The 21,509-nt window shown below is 41.1% G+C and overlaps 1 protein-coding gene across 14 annotated transcripts in view; it reads right to left on the reverse strand.

The window, feature by feature from the left end:
* Positions 1-21,509, reverse strand: part of ANK2 (ankyrin 2) — a 638,506-nt gene that overhangs the window by 299,912 nt on the left and 317,085 nt on the right. Inside the window, exon 1 of one of the 14 annotated variants that reach the window (XM_075066170.1) lies at positions 19,663-20,518. The exons of 11 other annotated variants lie outside the window; for them this stretch is intronic. In XM_075066170.1, the coding sequence (XP_074922271.1) occupies positions 19,663-19,791 (129 nt within the window). In that variant the 5' untranslated portion in view covers positions 19,792-20,518. Of the gene's footprint in view, positions 1-19,662; positions 20,519-21,509 lie in introns of those variants that run through there. 2 more of the 14 variants (XM_075066176.1, XM_075066177.1) reach the window with 2 other exon arrangements.

The following is a 21,509-nucleotide window of genomic DNA, read 5'->3' on the forward strand; positions in this document are numbered from 1 at the left end:
AGATAAGACTCCCTTGACCACTCAGGTTATGTCTAAACAGTGAAGAAAACCCGTAGTTGGCCTTTGCCAGCTGACTCAGGCTCATGGGGCTGTTTCATTGCAGGATAGACTTCTTGGCTCAGGCTGGAGTCTGAGCTCTGGGACCCTCTTGCCCCCCAGGTCCTTGAGCCCAGACTCCGAAATCTACACATCAATGAAACAGCTCCGCAGCCCAAGCCCCACAAGCCAGAATTGGCCATCACGGGCCAGCCACAGGTTTTTCTTTGCTGTGTAGACATAACTTCAGAGTTAAGTAGCATAATTTAGTCACATCCTATAGGACTAGGAAAAGCAGAAACCAAAGTGGCAGAATCTAGTATAGATTCTGTTATCCACCTCCTATTCAGAGATTTGCTAGCTTAGAGCCTTATTCTAATGTGGTGGCAAGCGTTCTCTATCACAAATGGAAGCTTAGGGCAATCAGCATCTCAAAAGAACTGCTCAGCACCTTGGTGAACTGGAACCAAAATTAAATTATATGAGTGGATTTTCTAAAGGGCAGAATTGCACTCAATGTACAGCGTATGTTTAATCTCTCCTCTTCGCACATTCGTTCCATGAGTTATAACGGCACAATATGGCTTCACACTTTTACTGCACAAGCTAATTATAAGAAAATTACCTTTATGTAGTGCAAAAATGCTTTCACACTCATACTCCCATAATATTTTATTGTGAAAAAGAATGACAAGAAAACAGTGACAAATAAGCCATCAGACCAAAAAAACACCACAGAACAAGTTGTGTTGCTTCGAGGGTTCACCAAGAGCAGTAGAGGGATCTGTCACCACCTGCCCTGTAACCCTCTGTGCTTCTGTGCTGTGCAGCTTTGGCTCAGAGACTTAATATCAGCAGCACGCTCACACTACAATGGCTTCACTGTGGTTTCCACTAGCATAGTTACTTCTTTCAGGGTGACACAAACAGCCCTTCCAGTCCCAAGTCTCCCCAAAATCATCTCCCGGTAGTGTCCAGCCCCTGAAGTAAAGTTCAGTGCCTCCAAAGAGGCAGAATACACACCAGCCTGTTTAGATGAGGACATTATCCTTCATTTTAATACTCAAAACTGAGATGGTTTTGTAATACAACAAGATTAAGTAACAACAAAGAATAGATATTTAAGTGATAATAAGTACAAACAGAAGAGACAGATATGGTTACTGGTAAAACAAAACAAAAACACACTAATGGCGAAAACTTAATTTCAACAATATTTGTCTAAGCAGATTTCTCACAAAATATCCCTTTCTTTCCCATTTATAATAGACAGTCCAACACGACATGTTAGCAGAACACAAGGCCTAACATCAGAACTGAGGAGGCAGAAACAACTCAGCACAAAAATATAGAATTATGACTATATATATTACTAAAAGACTATGTATATCGATGCAGACTACTCATAACTTCAACACTGAATACTGATTAAACCCTGTTAGTCAGTGGACTCTTCACTACAAAGCACTAGTGCCATTACAAATTATATACATACCACTTGTGAAATCCTGGTCCCGTTGAAGTCAAGGGGACAGGATTTCACACCCCACATCTTAAAAATTACTGCACATCTCACTTTATTATTTCTTCTGCCATCAACTTTCCCTTAACAGGGTTCAAAAAAGAACTAGATAAGTTTATGGAGGATAGGTCCATTAATGGTGTCCCTAGCCTCTGTTTGCCAGAAGCTGGGAATGGGCAACAGGGAATGGATCACTTGATGATTACCTGTTCTGGTCATTCCTTCTGAAGCACTTGGCAATGGCCACTATCAAAAGACAGGATACTGGGCTAGGTGGACCTTTGGTCTGACCCAGTATTGCTGTTCTTATGTTCCGGTGCCTGTAAACAAGCACTGCCTGCTGAACCGATTATAATGTGCCTTTCAAACTGAATCTTTCTTTTCATAACATCTCTGACTAGTGTTTGCTGAGTTCCAGTTGTCTCCAATACTTCCATGATATTTTCAGAATTTTTCTATAAATCCATAATTAGAAAGATTGTAATTTCTTTATTATCAATTGTTTTAAGGTCCATATTTCACAGTTATAATTTAACACAGACCAAAAGTACTTTTTTAAGAGTACCAATGACTTCAGAGGCACTATTTGTATAAGGTTGCCTGAATAAGGTTTTGCCTGAAAAAAGTTTTGCCGGACCTGGCCCTAAAGTTGTATTTATTGTCGTGTATTTCTTACCATAAAACTTGTTATGCTATTATTACTCCTGTGTAGCAGTACAGTTTCAATAAAACTGCATGCAGTAATTCAAGAGATCAGTTTCTCACACCGGTTCTCTTTTGCAGCCTTGGACAAGTTCTTCCACAAAGTGGAGTTAATAATTCTTACCTACCTACTGCATAGAGGTGTTATAAGGCATAAGCTAATAGTGTAAAGCAATTTGAAGCTGTAAAGTGCAAAGTGTTCTTATAGTGTGAAGTTTTTACAAAACTTGAGGTTAATTGTCTACAGCTTTTTAATCACTCTGGATAAAATCCTATCCCTTTTTAAATCACTGGCAAAACTCCCATAGGGACAGCATTTCACCCTTATGTTTCTATTTATCTAATTGTGTGTTCTACCTTGACAGTTGTTTAAATAGCTATTTTTTCTTGCTATAATCTTAAATGTAATTCTCTCCAAGATCAATTCTAAAAATAAAATTGCTTCTCAATAGTTTTGATCTTGTAGCATCATGTTTGCGTATTATAATTAGTTTAGTCAGAGACAGTTTAAAGTGAGTGATCAATGACCTCTTCCTATATTCTGGATTGATGATGACTACTAGAACACACCAGTGATTTAGACTGCACCAGGGCTCATTGCTGAAAATATCAAGTATTGCTCGAACAAAAAGAACATTTTATTGCTCAGTACACCACAAATAACTTACAAATATGGTTAAATTAAGCCTAACTAAATAGAGGCTAATTTTCCCTTCTTACTATGTAAAATTCAAGAACAAGCAATAAATTGCTTCCCTTAGATTGCTTCAAAGCTTTTCTCTTCCATTTCATTGCAGTTATTCCACATATCCACTGCCAAGAACATTAAAGCATTAAATTCTCCTCTAGAACTCTGCACCCATGGTTAAAAACAAAGCTTACTGGGACAGACCTTCTGCTGGTGTAAATTGGTAGAGTAGATCCTGAGATGTTCAACTGTTGCTTTTTCTCCCTCCAGAGAGATACTCCATTTTGGAAAACTTTTATGTACAAAAATTGGCAAAAAAAAGTAGAACGTGCCCAACTGAACCCTTCATGGAAGGGATTTTGTCCAGCTAGCTGGAAGAACAAGGGCATTGCCCTTTAAGGGCTACCATGCCACAGAAAAAAAAGGGGGAAGTTTATAGGTATGGACAGGAAGGGTCACTGCACTGCCCTTGGTACTGACCAGAAGAGGTATTTATACCTCATGTAGCCGCAATGAGGCCCTCTTTTACTGGGATGAGGCAAAGGAAGGGAGGGTGGAGTTTACGTGAAATGAGCAAGGAAAGGATGGTAACTTGCACTGTACCATTTGTTGCCAGGTACTCCCAGATATTTTAAGTGAATGATGTCGCAGCCAAATTAAAATCACATCCACCAGCACGGCTGGACAGTAATAAAATATGTAATGCTCCACTAGGGGGAGACAGGCACTAACTGATTCCCAGACAGATTATGGTAACGGTTCAGGTTTCAAAATTAATACTGGAAAGACAGTTATGGATACGGATTCTTTGAGGCTATTCACCATCACTACCATGTACTGTTCAGTGCTGTGCATTGGAATAAAGTGTTTCAGACTCCATTTGTTTGAGGATTCTTTCTTGAGTTTTCACAGCTGAACAGGGCTACCATCAGGTACCATTTCAGGGGAGTAAGTCTTACCTAGACTAGACTTTATTACTTTGTCTCTCAGGTAAAAAGAGCTAGGTAGGAAATTACTACAAGGAAAGAAATGTATGAATGGGTTTCTGCACCTTTTGGACCATGCTACAGACTCTTTTCCATTGCTTGCCATCTGTGACAATCAAAGGTAAGTCTTTGAATGTTTTTTATTCCTTTTTGCATTCTTAAAAACAATTCTGGCATGTGATCACCATTTAAAGTAATCATTTACCAAGAATTACCATACTAAGGTATCTGAAGGGCTTTATACTTAGAATAGGTGTCATGGTGTGATAGCAGCTGGTAACATGCTGGCTTTTCAAGAGAGATCACTGTAGTTATAATGAGGCTGTGTCTTCATTTCATCTAGTTGCTATGGAGCCTGCACACATTATTCAGGCAAAACTCTAAGTCATTTACATACCATATGCCATTGCTAGTGAAAAGATTGGGTAACCTGATTGTTTTGCAAATATAATTCACTTTTCGTCTCAAACAGCCCATTTACTAATGTTTCTGTAACCACTGTGAAGTTTTGGGGATCACCACCTGCCTGGTAACTGTGGGTGCCTTAACATTATGGCTCAGAGCTCTGATACCAACAGCCAGCCTACAAGCATAACGTTTCACCTAGGCTTCCTCCAGCCTAGTTACTCCTTGCAGGGTGGCTGCAATAGCCCTTCTGATCCCAAATCTCCCAAAATCTGTCCTCTGAGTTCTTAACTACCTGACACTGAGACTTTTCCCATCTGGTTCATCTCTCCTGAAGGAGTGAAACCTGCCCCCAATTAACAGTTCACTTTGACACTCACAATCCACACAGTTTGCACAACAAAGATCTGCTTGGAGTAAAAATAATCAGGCTATTTAATAGAAAAATTATAGATTAAAAGATGAAATAGCAAGGAAAAGCAAAACACACACAAGTTACACAGAAACTAACCAAAGACACAACCTCAGGCTTTACACTTCTGTATTAGCTAAATTCCCTTATTTAACAAGTGAAATATTGCCTCTTAGTACATGTCCACACTTACCTCTGGAGTGATCAATCCACTGCGGGTCAATTTATCACATTTAGTGAAGATACAATAAATCGACTGCCAAGCACTCTCCCCTCAACTCCGGTACTCCACCAGAGAGAGAAGCATAGGCAGAATTGACGGGGGAGCACCAGCAGTCGATCTGCTGCAGCGAAGACACCGTGGTAAGTAGATCTAAGTACATCGACTTCGGCTACATTATTCACATGGCCAAAGCTCGGTAGCTTAGATTGATCCTCCCACTACCCTGCCCCAAGTGCAGACCAGGCCTCTGAGAGAGATAATGTGAGTGAGATAATATATTACTGGACCAATTTCTATTGGTGGAAGAGGCAAGCTTTCAGACTTCCAAAGAGCTGATGAAGAGCTCTGTGTAAGCTTGAAACTTTGCATCTCTCATCAACGAAAGTTCTCCCAGTAAAAAATATTACTTCCCCTACCTTGTCTCTCAAAAATCCCAGGACCAACACAGTTGCAACATCACTGCAAATAACTATTCTCTCTTAATAGTCTTCTAGAATGCCCTCTGTCCCAGAGGGTATCCAGTGTTTCACAGACAGCATCCTGCTTAGATGCTGGCCTTTACTTCACCATCTTCCCTTTTAACATGGTTTGCGGGCATTCCCCCTCACCCCCCTTCTCTCAGACTATGGTAATTCATGGTTATACAGAGCAGCAGAAGCTCCCTAAGAACAGCCATACTAGTTCAGACCAATGATCCATGTAGCCCAGTATTTTGTCTCTGGCAGTGGCCAGTGCCAGATGCTTCAGAAAGAATTAACAGAACAGGCAATTATTGAGTGATCCATCCCCTGTTGTCTACTCCTAGCTTATGCAGTCAGAGGCTAGGGACACCCAGAAGGTGGGGCTGCATTCTTGACTAACTTGGCTAAAAACCATTGATGGATCTGTCCTCCTTCCTTAGTTTTCCAAGACCAGGGTTTTCTTTTCAGTTTCAAAGTCTTTCTATTACCTTTAATGGTCTACCATTGTCTTTCCCTGGGTTGTACAATGCTAGGTGTTTGGTGTTAGTTTATGTATACAACTAACCTGGGAGCTGCCACTCCCTGCCTGATTGCTTCCCCATACTGCTATTAGTTGATGCAGTAGTAGCTCCCCAGTTACAATTACGATGTTCTACACATATATATATATGCTTACATTCACAGCCATAACCTGTAAACATATCTCCTAATGACCATCAAGTTCAAAACCTTACAAGCTGTCATAGAAGCCCTTACCTGATGAATATTTAAACACAACAACATTGTACACAACCAGTTGATTCAACTGTTTATTCTTTGGGGTCCAGACCCCTTGTTTTCCCCTTGGGGTGTCTGGATCCTGACTAGCACAACCATTGAGAACAATGCAGATGCGCTGGCTTTAACAGCCTGGCCTATCAATTATTTCAAAGTGCTCAAGCTCAAATCAGTTCTTTGAATTTACTTGCATTATTGATGCTCCCGCAACATTGGTTGCTAGTAATTTCACAACCAATCTAAATAAAAGCACCTTTAAATGTCTCATACCACACTATGTCCCCCCGCATACAAATGTCTAAAATGTATCAAACCACATGTTTTAAGCAGCAATGTATAAACAGAAATGTACATAGACATCATTTGAAAGTGGAATACTTTTCCTTCTGCCAGAGCTTAAACATCAGCATATATTTTACATGCTAATCACAATTCTTTTTAGTTTATTGCAGTGTATAACTCTCACTCTGGGGCAGACCACTGGTCTATCAAGTTCAGTATCCTGTTTCTAACCGTGGCTAATCCCACATTCTTCAGTAGCAGATGGAAAATGCTTATTGAACAAATCATATTCTCAATCAGCTCATCGGAACAGCAGGCTCTGGTGTTAGGTAACTTGCAGTTACTCTCTTTGATTCAGGTTCATTGCAGTAATATCAACATAGTGTAATTTCTTTCTGACCCTTCTCTTCACTCTCCCCATCTTCCCCTCCCACCCCCCACCTAGACCTCAGCTCCGCTGCTTCAGTGGCCACTGAAAACCCTAGCAAGCATGCTGAACAAAGCTGATCCATTCCTGTTTAAACTTTGGCCTGAAAAGAGCAGCAGGGTTAACTGCCCTTTTATCCATTCAAGTCTTCTATTACATTGTCAGCTTCAGTGGTTTCAAACAGTGACATGTCTTTATTAGACATCCTGGCAAAGCATGAGCAAGAAACAGTAAATAATTAACACTAAGCCTGCATTACTAAATCTAGGATAGCACAGGGGGGGTTGTCATTATGCTGCCTCAGTGCTAGTGCAGTGGTTTAACCTTTATCGGTTCTAACTAAATGCACTCTTAGCTACTCACCATATAAGAACTTTGTACAGCAGTGTGGAGCACATTTTTGTTACAGTGAAACTATTTATAAAGTGATAATATGCAAAATTATGTCCCCCTGCATTTTTCCATGCCTTAACCTCACCATTAAGGATGAGCATACCTTGCTGGAAAATTCATATAACTATTGCTGCTAAGTATCTGTGAACAGTTACTCATGCACGCAGGCCTAATTCAAGTGAAATGGGACCTCTCAGATGAGTACGGGTTTGCACTATATATTAAACATCATACACTAATATTTTATGAGACAAGGTGGGTGAGGTAACATCTTTTATTGGACCAGCTTCTGTAGGTTAAAAGAGACAAGCTTTCGAGCTACACAGAGCTCTTTTTCCGGTCTGGGAAAAGTATTTAAGAGTGTCACCGCTGTTGAACAAATTGTTTAGCATAAGTAGTTAATACATAAGCTTTGGGACCATTCAAGGTGAAGTGGCCTGTTGACACCCTTCAAGTCACAGGACAAATTAAAAAAAAGGCGGGGAGAGGGGGTCAGTTAGTTACAGATTGTTGTGATAAGCCATAAATCCAGTGTCATAAGAAAATGATTTTAGTGTGTAACAAAGTTATGAATTAAACTCCCAGGCTCAAGTTTTGAAGGTATTATCCAGGTTTCCTTTGAAGATGAGGACTGAAAGATCAGATGTGGAGTGAAAATTCTGTGAAAAGTTTTTGTCTTTTATCATTTTTCAATGGAGAGCATAGTCAACTATAGGGTGAAACCAGACAATCACTACATTCACGAATAAACTCACTGGGACCAACACAGCTACAACAACACTGCAAACAAACATTTTATAACACTTACATCATCTGACAGGGAAACATTCCTTGTATCAGCAATACTTAGCTCAGGTACACCACTGTAAATTCAGAATAAATTCATTTGCTACTGTGAATTTGCCGCAATGTAACTGAGGTCAGAAGCTGGTCCCATATCAGTAGTGTGTCCTGACTCCTGACCTTAACTGTATCATCCCATCTTCACAGCTCTATTTCTTGATTTCTCAATCTCTGAAATAAAAGTGCACAAACAACTTGTATATTATGTCACAAAGGAAGTGTCTAGTTGTTATTCTTGTTCCTTTCCACTTCTATCTGTGTGATCTCCATTTTTATATTGGACACACATGGGCAAATTTTGTTCTCCTTAGCACATGCGCAATCCCATTGAATTTAGTAAATGAGAGCAAAATTTGGCCTTCCATGTTTTTACGGTTTAGTTTCCACTCTTTCTGGATAGTACAGAGATGGACAAGCACCTCAGAAAGGCATATGCAAATATTTACTCAAACAAAAAAAAAACTGGTTTTATCTGTGTCTGATTCCATTTTGTAAATAGTCCGGTGAATGAGTTTACTGACAGGAATGTTCACAGAGGGACCTATCCAGCTCCCATGGAAGTTGAGTCTTTCTGTTGACGACAATGAGAGTTGGGTTAGGCCCTAAGCCTTTAAGTGCTGTGACAGACCCAGGCCAGTGGGGTACAGGAAGTTGTAGCTGTCATGCAGCTGTTACAGGAGGTACTATAGACAGCTGTAATCCACAGGGCCCTGGGCTGGAACCCGGAGTAGAGGGCGGGCCCGGGTCCCCCCCAAATCTCCCAACTGATCAGACACAGGAGGAGTTAACCCAGACTGTGAGGAAGATCACCGAGGTGAGCAAATCTGCCAATAAGCGCAGGACCCACCAAGGTAGAGGAGGAACTTTGTCACAGTGCATATTAAAATATATTTTCAGAAAGGGATATTTGAACTTGTAAATGGTACATACCCTCATAAGACACCAGATTCCAGGAGTTACGTTTATCCAGCCATATCACACATTCAACAAAACTAACCAACACAGATTGAATTTAGAATGACGACAGCCCAAAAGAGAACTCCTCATGAACCATGTACAGACCAAGAATTATTGAAAATAGCTTCAAGCAACAAATAACTAGTTAATAAATTGTAAGCTGCTCAGATAATTTGTGAGCAAAGGGGCTAAATGAGTCAAGTAAGTAATTGACTTTAAATCAGTCATTTAGCTCTAGAGTTGTGTTAAAATAAAATTGTAAAAAGCAAACTTTAAAAAAAACTGATAAAATATTTAATTATTTCAGGAATTAGAGATGTTAGCTGTTAGGTAGGAGAAAAAAGTAAGGTAGAGTAAAATATCTTCAAAATCAATAAAACAAAAAAAAGAAAATCACTTAATTCATGACATCAGTGGTAAGAAATTTACAGGGATGATCTTCCAATCTCCATCACAGACAACTCCCACTGACGTCACAGAAATTTCCTTAAGCAAATACTGCAAGTTGAGGTGTCTATTTAGAAACAAGTCCTAAATGATCATTGGAAAGGAGTAAAGAAATATATTTCAAGGTGAAAGGTTTCAATTACGTTAGAAAGTAGAACACTTAATTATTGATAGCAGATTTATGCCCAGTGCAGTCCTATTCTCTAAGCTATTTTGAGCGTTATTTTGTGTGCACTAATGGACATTCGTATCTAAACTTGCATTTGGGTATTGGAATATGACCGGAGGCTGGTGGGGATGACCGTGTAGATCTCATTGACATATGCTACACAGAATAATGCATTCAATTATTGCATTTACACTAAAATGATTTTGTTCCAATGTGCAATAGTAATAAAATATTGCCAGACTGTTTTAAGAAGTCACAGTAAATGATTTAGCTATGGGACAACTCCTCACTTGGTATATAAATAGTACTGTTTTCAATACGCCTGCATTCACTGCGTAATAGAGAAGACATGTTAAAGTATTTACTTAGTGAAGGGTGCTATCAACTTAAAATATGTATTAAAAAACCACCACTTTTTCAGACTCCAAATCACCACTTTTATGAACAAAATGGCCTTCCTACATATTGTGTTCAAACACACAACTGATAGATTCTGAGCTCTGGAAGCCCTCTTTATTGGCAGATGTATACCAGGACCTTGTGATCTCTCAAGGTCCACAGAACATTAACAACTATATGGATTCATATTATTCAATTAATACCACAGAACATTATTTACTATTTGATTGGTTAGCTATGAGGTGGAGACACTTCATTCCTAATATGGTTTCAAAATGTCTGATCAAAAATTGCATGAAATAAACCTTCTTCCAATGATGCTTCTCTCTGGCAATGAAGAGTCTGGCTTACAATGCTACCACTACAAGACTTCTGCTAAGGTAGTTTAAAAACAGAACCAAAAAGATTACAAGGAATGCCTCTTGTATAGGTTTAAAATTTCCTCTCTTCAATTCTTGACCACCTTATAGCTACTGAAGTGAAATCTGTATTTGTAAAACTATTGCAAAGAGGCCCCTGAATGGATTGGGACAGGAAATGCATTGCCTGTTTTTCCTCTTTTGATGGCTCTTTTTTATAAAGTAACATTATAGCAAAAGTTCCCTTTACTGAAAAGAAATTAACAGGAGTGGAAAATTTGGACTCCATTACTCAACTCTTTCCTGGCTAATATTTCTCTAGGAAGCAATTAACACTATGGAACAATCCTGCAACAAAATTTGAAGGCATATTATTCAATTGGATATCATCATTGCAAAAAAATGATAGACTCAGCTCCTTAGGGGAAGGAGGAGCTTTTTTGTCGTTTTTCCTCTGTACAGTGCCTAGCACAATGAAGTCATAAGCCTGAGTGCCCTGGGTGCCATGGCAGTAAAATGATGAAATATAGAGCCATTTCTAGATATTTGTACCATTTTACACCTGAATGGCTAATTTATGAATTTAGATCCAGCTATAAGAAAGGAGTGGTGCTTGAGCAGCACCAGAAGCTCTGGGAGACTTCATGACTCAGACACCCTCCCTTGCTCCCCTCTTGCTTTGAGAATAGTGGTGAGGGAAGTCATTGCAACCCTTGTGAAAGGGTACAGCTTACTTTTCCTCCAAGCCTTCCCATAGTAGTAAGAAAGGAGTGGGAGGGGTTGTGGAGGGGGAGGACAAGGATCTGGCTACTCCTGGCTCTTCCCCACCATCCATTATCGAACAAAGTATCAGAGATCAGAGGTTGTACTCCACACCTTACCTGGCCCAAAGCCCAAGTATGTCTTACTCAGCCAAGAAAAGATGTGGTGTGAGGCCTCGCTCCCATACTCAGCCAAATAAGCATGCTAGCAGAGAACAACTCCCCTACCCCGCAAAAAGGACAGCCAATCAAAAATGGAGAGAGGGGGAAAAGCTGAGCCGCGCAGCTGTTCACCACCCCTTGGAAGTTTATGCCCAGGGCTATCACCCTGCTCACTGGCTCTAGAACCATTTCTGGAAGTAAGGCAAAGGTACAATCTAGACATTTGTAATAACTAGTGACCGAGGCAGGCTAGGGGACAATCTAGAGCAGTACTCTCATGTGCGCGGGTAGCAGGCAGTTCTGTCCACATCAGAGGCAGTCCAGGGCAGGGGTCTGAGTTCTACCAAGGTTTCAATAGCCAAAAGATCCAATCCAATAGGCTGGGTCAGTGAGCTGGGTGCAAGGCAGGGTCAGACGAGGCAGCAATGCAACAAGGGAGGGTCATAAGTAGCCCCAAAAGGAAGGCATAGCCATCTGAGGAGCAACTAGCAGTACTGGCCTGTTGCTCAGACAGCTTCCTCTTCCTGCTGGGGTCTTTATATAGTTCAGGTACCAATGACAGTGCTGCCTGTCCCTCCAATCAGGGGCTGGGATGTGGCTGCTGTGGACATTAAGGCTTTTAGCTGTAAGGCTGTTGGTCAGGAGCTCCAGTTCAGTGCATTGCCCTGGCATAGCGGCTAAGGTTTTCGCCTAAGAACCTGGCAGGCCTGGATTCAATAGCAGGGCCCTGATTTTATTATTGAATAGAGTGTCCAGTGTATTGCAAACTTTCACACTGCCACAAAACTTTCTGATAGAGACTGAATATGTAGTAATTTAATTTTAAAAGATGCATAAATGCATATTTATCCAAGAGACCAGTAGTTCACTTGGATAGATATGTATCTTGAAAAAACTGTCTACATATATTTAGGTTTCTATCACAATAGAATGAAATTTATCTTTAAAAATAGCCAAGGAAATTAAAATTTAAAACTGCATATAAATATTGTTATGGTTGGACTGTAACCCAATAAAAAGCTAATAAAAAGGCCAGGAAATTCCAAACGGAAGTGGAAATTGCTTCCTTTTCCTTCATAGTCAAGGGAATTAGTAATCGTCAGCCTTAACTACATTCCTTGGCTTTTATTATTTCTTGATGTTGTGTGTATTGTTCCTAGTTTAACTGTTAAAGACAATATGAAATTCTCATGGAAAAAACTAGTATAAAACAATACTACTACTGGACTTTATTGTACATTTAAACACAGATAGCCACTGTGTGTTCCTTAATTGTCTATTATATACACACAGCATCCTCTCAGACAAAGCCCAATACTTTATTGTTTTTTTTATTTTATTGTATTTTATATAGTTTAGGGGGTACAGAAAAGGTCAGTCTGATTCTCCCAACCTGATTTTATGCCATTTCTATAGTGTATTGGGCCTTGTTTCCTTTTTTCAGGATGATGCTGATGTTTTTCACTTAGTTTTTCAACTTAGATTTCCTATCTGACACTGTCTCCTCCCTTTCTCTTACCTGAAACTTAGCTATTTATGTTTGGTCTGCCTAATTTTGTTGCTCTCCTATATGGCAATAATATGCCCTATACATTGGAGATACTAAGTCAATAACAAGTAGTATATAATAAATAGTTATGAGCTCAAAGGCCTTAAGGCATGGTGCCATCTAAAGAAAAGGTATTACTATTTTTTTGACCAAGTATTAAACACCAAAAGCTTTTTCCTGCTGACGAAAAAGCAGATGAACCCCTTGGAATCCTATGGAATAGAAAGGAAGTTTGTTGTGGTCATCAACTGAACACTGACACATAGAAGAGACAGTCACTGATCTGGAGGAAAAATACACAGAGTAAATGCCACAACAGACCAGCTCAAACAGGGTTAGTCCAACGAGGACCCTGGTGCTGGAGAAAGGTTCAGACATGTGGGAACTGTGTTTTGCTGAAAATGATGAAAAGTCACTTCCCTTTCCAGAGCTAAACATATGTCCTAAACAACAAAGCAGCTTACTGAACTGCGTGAAAGGCAATAAACATCTTTCTTACACGAGCCAAGACCCTGAGGAACAAGGAGGAAAGCCCTATCCCCAGATCTCTCTCTGAAGTATATTTCTCCCCCAGGCTGCCATCTCATTCTGAATCTCTCTTCCCTTTCCGAGAATGCTGGGAAATTCATTAATTGAGCACTCTCCCACTGCCATGCACACTCTTACAGTAAAGGCAGGCAATGTAGGCCCTTTCCAAAGAGACTGAACTACTTCCTGACCATTTTGAGGATGAAGCCTACACCACATGACAAGTTACCATTTTCCTGGCCCAGCGAGTTCCTAAACCTCAAAATAATATTAAGGGTAGGCAAGGCAGACTTTGAATTCCAGCATCTTCGGCATAATCCAGACCCAGACACAGGTGCAGGGCGAGGGGATAGTAGATTGGCGAAAAATCACCAAAGTGGTGTTGCAAAATCTTTAACCCTACACAAATTATTATGAAAACTACAAAATCAGTAAAATCCCAATTACGTATAAAATAAAAAGTTTGTCTGGGAAGTTTGGAAAGTGTGTCACCTCGGACGAAAACAACCAGCAGCTCTGACTCAGACCATGGAGCAGTGAGAAAGAACTGAAGATATGGTCAGTTCGCCCCACCCTTTACCGTCTCAGGCGAAACCACAAAGGCAAAGGCACATGCAAGGACCAACAGACACTACTACTTTGAAAAGCTCTGGCTTCAGGAGCATGCGCATAACCCTCAATAGAATTCAATAGGGACCATCTCTCGAAGAAGAACCATGATTTTCTAAGCATAGCGTTCGATAAGTGCATTACCTTCCAAAACCTCCGGTCACATTCTTTTCATGAAACATGATTTCTCTCTTCAGTTTCGAAAACTGCACCATGCTAGGAGCTTAATGATGGGAAAGCGTGTTCTTTACTCCTTGATATTGAGGGAAAGCAGCGAATGCTAGGAAATTCAAGGCCACTGTCTTCAGCAAATATTCAGGAGACTATGACTGCCTACCTGGTGCTAAATTCTGCTGCACGCACACATCTTCTGAAGTTAGCTGACAGCAGCAGAACTTTGACTCTACCGCTGTCTTTGTCCTTCTGTGTGTATTGGCTAGCAGCAGTGGAATGCGAGTTTTTACATCCCTTAGGCCATGGCTACACTGGCACTTTACAGTGCTGCAACTTTCGCGCTCAGGGGTGTGAAAAAAACACCCCCCTGAGCGCTGCAAGATACAGCGCTGTAAAGCCTCAGTGTAAACAGTGCTGCAGCGCTGGGAGCACGGCTCCCAGTGCTGCAAGCTACACCCATAGAGGATGTGGAGTACGTGCAGCACTGGGAGAGCTCTCTCCCAGCACTGGCGCTGCAACCACACTTGCACTTCAAAGCGCTGCCATGGCAGAGCTTTGAAGTTTCAAGTGTAGCCATACCCTTAGGGTATTGAAGGCAGTAGCAGACAGGACCACTGAGATACTTCTGTTTCATTTCCCCTTCCAACAGTTTGGCACAAGGAAAGCTACTTCAGACAACACTTATGGAAAAATAGAACTGCTTGGAATGTGAGAAAGCAGGAGGTTCTGAATGCCTTCAAATGCATTATAAATGGGCAGGGGAATGTGAACGAGACAGATGGCTGAGCAATGTGTAGCGGTTAATACTAGGGACAGATTGCCTTCTATAAAATGGGGATCAGATTCACCTATCTTGCAAAAGCACTGTGAGGCTTCGGGCTTGTCTACACGTACTGCTGTGCAATTTAAACTATAGGAGTGTGAGCAGCAGTTAGTACAAAGTGCTGCACTGTAACTCCCTAGGATGGACACTGCGGGTGCAAACTAAAAGGTTCCTAGTTCACATGACTTAATCCTTTTCAAACAGAACAATATTAATGCAAACTGGGAACCTTTTTGTTCACGCCTGCAGTGCCCAGACAGTGGAGACGCAGTATAGGAATTTGGTGCACACGGCTATTCACACCCCTATAGTCCAAATGGTAGAGCAGTGTAGACACAGCCTTAATGATTGCAGATTCTTTGAGAACTTTGGATGAAAGGCACAATACTATAAACACTTCAAATAAAGACTTGCCTACATTGGCACTTTACAGCGCTGCAACTTTCTCGCTCAGAGGTGTGAAAAAACATCCCCCTGAGTACAGCAAGTTTCAGCGCTGTGCACTGTCTAAACTGGTGCTTTACAACACTGGGAGCCATGCTCCCAGCGCTCGGAGCTACGCCTCTCATGGAGGTGGTTTTTTAGAGCACTGGAAGAGCTGTTTCCCAGCGCTCTGCTGTGACTACACAAGCGCTTTAGCATTGCCAGTGTAGACTAGCCCTAAGTCTTATTGAAAGTGAATGGGACTTAGGATGTTAAGGGACTAAGACACCTCTAAAAATAGGATTTAGACACTGTAGCTGTGTCAAAAGCTTGTCTCTCTCACCATGAGAAGTTGGTTCAATAACAGATATTACCTGTTATAGTTTTGAGCTTTTTTTTAATGCACCTGAGACATTTAGGTATCCAATATAACCACACACTCTATTGTGTGTTGTCTTTTTCATGTTTGCCTATGTATATTTTATACTGTATTTGCATATACCAATATCTGTGATTATATTATACATAAGCATTGTATATATAAAACTGAAAAGCTTCCATATGACTACAAGGAGAGCAGAATTGGAATCTACTCTTTTTATATAGAGACAGACCCTGAGAAATTTGATTATCTCAGTTTCATTACTGTAAAGCAAGAGTAAATCTGAGAGTCATTGCAGCTAAACCAGGGTAAAACTGGTATAACTGAGAAGAGAATCAGGCCCAGAACTGATAAGCAGAATGCACAACAGTAGATTCGGGGCGGGGTGGGGGGAATCTTTTCATTTGTTTGAGAGTGGTAAATGGGAGCTTTCTTCCAATGAGCGGAGATGGGGGCTAGCCCATCAATTTCTAAAGATTTAAAAGCTTCAATTTCTTCAAAATTAACATTCTAGCTCAATGGTTGTGAAGAAAGCCTTCAAACAAGAACTGCACTAGAGGAAGTATGAACACTGATACAATATCATCTTCCTGACTCTGCAGGCAGATAATTCCAGAACTCTGCTATTGTTCACATCTATGTCAAGCTACAGCAATAGTGAAGCTAAGATGATTCTGGTTGGTTTCACTGCTGCTATTCATAACCCTGTAAACACTGGTGAAACTGAGAAGATTGATATTTTACACAGTTGCTACTAGGGAAACTTATAAGCAGTAACAGGCACAACCACTATTCATGAGAAGAGGAGGAGCAGGATGCAACACACCTCCCTTCCTCCCCACCCCCACCAAAAATAAAAAGGCTATGGACAGAGTAAAGCAGCAAACACCACATACCTTGCAGTATCCTGGAAGATATGGGAAGTACAGTAAAGAAGTAAAGAACCCATGTCCTGGTAGCAGGGGAGGGCTAAATTAGTCAACCTTATCCTGCTCCTTTGGCAAAATTAGGAAGCTTCAGAGCCAGTGAGAAAGTAAGAGAAATTCCCGTTTGGGCCAATAGAGTGCTGCCCACATACACAGTATACAACAGATCTTTAAAGGAGATATTTGAGACAGAGTTCCCAACACCTCATTATCATCATATTCTCCCTCCCACTACTGATTCCACAAATAAAATGGACCCCGTTGTACTCAAAATCCAGCCAACCCGACAAAATGGAATTTAAATAGATAGTGAAGCTAGAACAGTATCCCTCGCCTTACTAGAGCACCAGATGCTAGAGAGTAATCAAGCACCACTCGTTTATTTGTAGCCATTGTTGGCCTGACCTGCAATATGCTGATGGCTTTCATCTCCCAGTGAAGGGAACTGAGGGGGCTCATCACATGGCAGGACGTGCTCATCATTTTGCAGTAGAGGGATTTGTATTCCTTCGTCAATTTAAATGCATACATATCTATTATATATCATACATCATATACACACAGCATAACACATCATGCTTCTGCCATTATGTATCTCACACAAAAAGAAAAAGATATTTGTTAATCTAAGCCAAACCCACTCCATTTGAACACAAGTTTGTTGTGCATCCTAAGCAGCTACTTATGTAACAGCGAGTTTGCAGCTGCAGTAAAAGGGAGACAGAAGTGAGGTCAGTGGATGAATATTAACAAGGAACAAAAGCAAACAGCAGCTTGGTATTTCCCAAGCAATGACCTACTGCTGCTTCTGAGAAATGAAAATCTGATCAACCAACTCTATTACCGTGTTACAAATACACGGAGCCTGCGCCTGCCTGGTTCCAATCAGGGTTATGCAGCACTCTGGGAAAGGATATGCCACGAAGGTCAGCTTTAATTCTGTCCAGCTTTAATTAAGGTCATAGTAACCATGTCTGAAACAAACAAATGTACAAACCAGGGAAAGCTTTTGGAAAGGCAAATCAGTGAAAATAACCGATGTTCTGGCCATGTACGTGCATGAGTGCGTGTGAGCAATGGGTATACATGTGAAGGCCCTCCAACAAGGACAAACATACACACACACCCCAGCAGAGGAGGAATGCTATTTTTCGGGAATTTCCACAATCAAAAATGTAATCATAAAAAATACCTTATGCTGAATGTCCCATTTAGGGGATTAGTGAAGTAATCACAGTCTGCCCCAAGCAGCTCTGTTCCAGGCATCCAAACACTACATATATTAGAAATGACATTCCTGCTCTGAGAAAAAGCATTTTAATGTAACTTAATGAACTCTTTAAACAAAGCCTTTTAAAATCTAGATAGAACATATCAGTGTTCCCATAAGGTATCAAGCAGCCTACTAATTTTATTTATTTATTTTAATGCAGGCAGTCAGAAAAAAATCATCCCACTATTTAATGATATGGAAATAAGATGAATTCTGAAGTTCTCAGGTAGGCCACTGGAATAGATGGGTTTCGAACTGCAAAGGGTTGCTAAAAGGAGCTGTAAATCAAAATGCAGTACTGCAAGATCCTATTTTTTTTGCCTTTTACTGACAAACCTGTGGGTTTCAGGAGAATATACATAAAATGCAATACAAAAAGAAAGGGAGAAAATTATCCATCTTGGGTACTATGCAGTAAGCAATTTATTTAGGAATGGATCAAAAGGTAATGTCAGAAATATGTTAAAATGCACACAACAATAAGCTAGAGATTTCTGATATGGCAGGAAAAGAGTAATGGTCAAGAAAAGACTGACAGCAGGTGCATCCTCAGTGCAATTTAGTCCTAAAGGCATCTTTAACAACAGCTCGTTAAGGTACATAAACCTCAATTCTTGCTATTTTTTCCTCACACTGGTAAAATGTTGCATCTTTGTTGGAAACTATAAAATGATCTGGCAAATAAATCACGTACCTGTATCTTTTATTCTGGGTTGCTAGCTGGGGGGGCGGGAAGGGGGGATGTAATCAGTTAAGACTAGCTCCTCATTTCTAATACCATTTTTAAGAATAGCAGTATCTAATTAGGAATTGATGGAAACCTTCCAAAATCAGAAATAAAAGTAGCCAAAGCTATTTCCCACAGAGAATCAAGAATGTTCATTAGCAGCAGAAGAGAAAATGACAGACTGCAGACTTGTGTTTTAAACCAAAGCTAAAAAAATTCACCTGCAGTATACAGCATAAATATACTGAATTACAGCTTGAAACACAGTATTAGTTACTGATACCTGACTGAACAACAACTCAGCCTACAGATTCAGCACTGGAACAGAGTCTGTATGTAGCATTCAGCTTTGATGGAGAGGCTATATGCTAATAATTCAAGAGGCGTGGATTGAAAATAGGAAGGAAAAGGGGGGAAGGGATATCACCAAGCACAAAATGCACCTTAATACTGCAAAGCACCAAATCAACACCCGTCCCCTCCCTGACAACTGCTTCAGATCAGCTGGAGACATGAAACACCTGGTCCCTGAATGATGAAACAGAGCTCCAGGTCTTTGGGGGATTGAGAAAGGAAGGCAATATTTGCACCCCTGGCCATCTTTACTGCATGTATCTATGTGGCTATGGGCTGCCATGTCTGGTAGCACTTTCATCTCATTGCAGCTAACCTAGGTGCAGTCTGAGTGCAGAAACAGTGGGGAAGGAGGCAAATGGGGAATAGGATGCCAAAAAAGGAGAAAGGCGAAGGAGAGAGTATTACAAGTGCTGCTGCGGACACCTGTGTCCATGCCCTGCATAGAGAGGCAAGGGTGTGGGTGGGAATTATTCCTCATACCTTGCGTTTCCGATCTACCCGCTCCCTGGGGATTTTCCGCTGCTTTTTCCTCTCCTTCTCGAGATTTCTCTCCCTCTCATCGAGTTCGGCCTCCCGAACTTTTTTAATAGACGCAGCAGCATGAGCCATTTTGGAAAGGGAAACACCAGCTCCAAGGCATCAATATCCACCAGACGGATATCCAGACAATTTGTGGGGCGGGGAGGTTCGCAGTGACCCTGCCGATGAGCCAAAACTTCACAGTATAATCCACTCTTCCTCCTTCAGCATCTTGTGATAGGTCACAGCTCTGCTCCAGCCTCTGCAGCACTCATAAGTCAGCACAATATAAACACGTTCTAAATCAAAGCCACACACACATCTACACATACACACACATGCAGATAGCAGTCAGGTGATCTCCTAATACGAGCCTGAAACTACTTCACATTTGCTGTGGTCGTCAGTGAAGACAAGCTTCAGATCAGCTGAAAAAAATCCATCCTTTAGACACACATCACCAAATTAGGAAGGTGTTTTGGGACTCCTCCAGACAGACTGTCTCTTCTGACTAGAGCCAGGAAGAAGCCACCTCTGTGTAACCATCAAGTGGAGAAAAGGGTGGACAGCTCCTTCCAGTTTCCAGCATCACCTCTATGCAGGGTGAGAATAAAATGGTGCAGTCTGACTTAATGACTTGCTGCTCTTGCTGCTGCTGCTGCGACTGCCTATGCTAGAGCACATGATATGTCTTTCCCCCCTTCTCTTCCTTTCCTTCTTCCCTTGCTTTAAATTGAAATTAAAATAAAAACAGAAGCAAAAGCTGCTGGGTTCAGAGGAGACCAGCTGCAGCCTGCTCCCCTGCAGGTAGCGACTTCTGTACTAAAGCACGGGTGACTGAGCCTGAACAAGGCTGGGAATATTCAAGTCCTCATTGTGTCGTTTATGGATCCACGTGAGACTGCATTAGGAGAGCAGCATTAAGCAGCAAACCAAACGCTGTTCTGAGGGGGACGTTAGCAAGGAGAGCATACAGCTCAACCTGCCCTAGCCAGCTGAACTCTACAGAGGAAAAATAAAATAATAATAATAATAGAGAGTATATTGGTCATTATTATTCACTGCCAGAGGCTATTTTCAGCCATTTGCTAAGATGACTTATAAAGCACTGTGTTGGGAATAAACAGGGATGATTACTGTTGTGGACTAAAAGAGAGAGACAAGAAGAAACAGATAGAAAGACTATCCTGTTAATTACAAAAATAATCATCCTCTCCCCAAACATCACAGACAGTAATGTACAGCTTTAACATCAGGGCAAGATGGGGCTGTCATCCCCTGGCTGCTTATCACCAAGCTAAAGCACCATCTCACAATACCAGTCCCATCTTCCGGTGTCTAGTTTGCTGCTGCAAATACGTTAAGCACTCCCTTATTGAAACAGGAGATGCTAAAACTTCCAGACATGTGTAGTTAAAAAGAGCAGCCAACCTCTTGTGGACATCTGACCACATTCCAAACCCACCACAGAACTGGTAGCACCAGATAGGCCCCCAGGGCTGGGTTGGAAGAGCAAGGATGCTGCACTGAGGTGCAGTAAAGATCTTTGCATAGCATCTGCTCAGACCATGCCAGCTATGCAAGGGACATTGCAACTCACTCACATCAGCACTAAAACTCACCAAATTAAAGACGGAAAAGGAAAACAATCCACCAAATATTCTTTACAAGATAGACCAGGGATTGATTTAGGCCATCTCCTTTAACTTGAGTGGGTGTTCAGCAAGGATGAAATTGGCCCAGCACCTACTAAAACTAGACGCTATGAATTAATGATAAAACGGCATGACCAAAACATTAACAGATGT

Source organism: Chelonoidis abingdonii, chromosome 5, assembly GCF_003597395.2.
Source record: "Chelonoidis abingdonii isolate Lonesome George chromosome 5, CheloAbing_2.0, whole genome shotgun sequence".
Classification (NCBI taxonomy): Eukaryota; Metazoa; Chordata; order Testudines; family Testudinidae; genus Chelonoidis; species Chelonoidis abingdonii.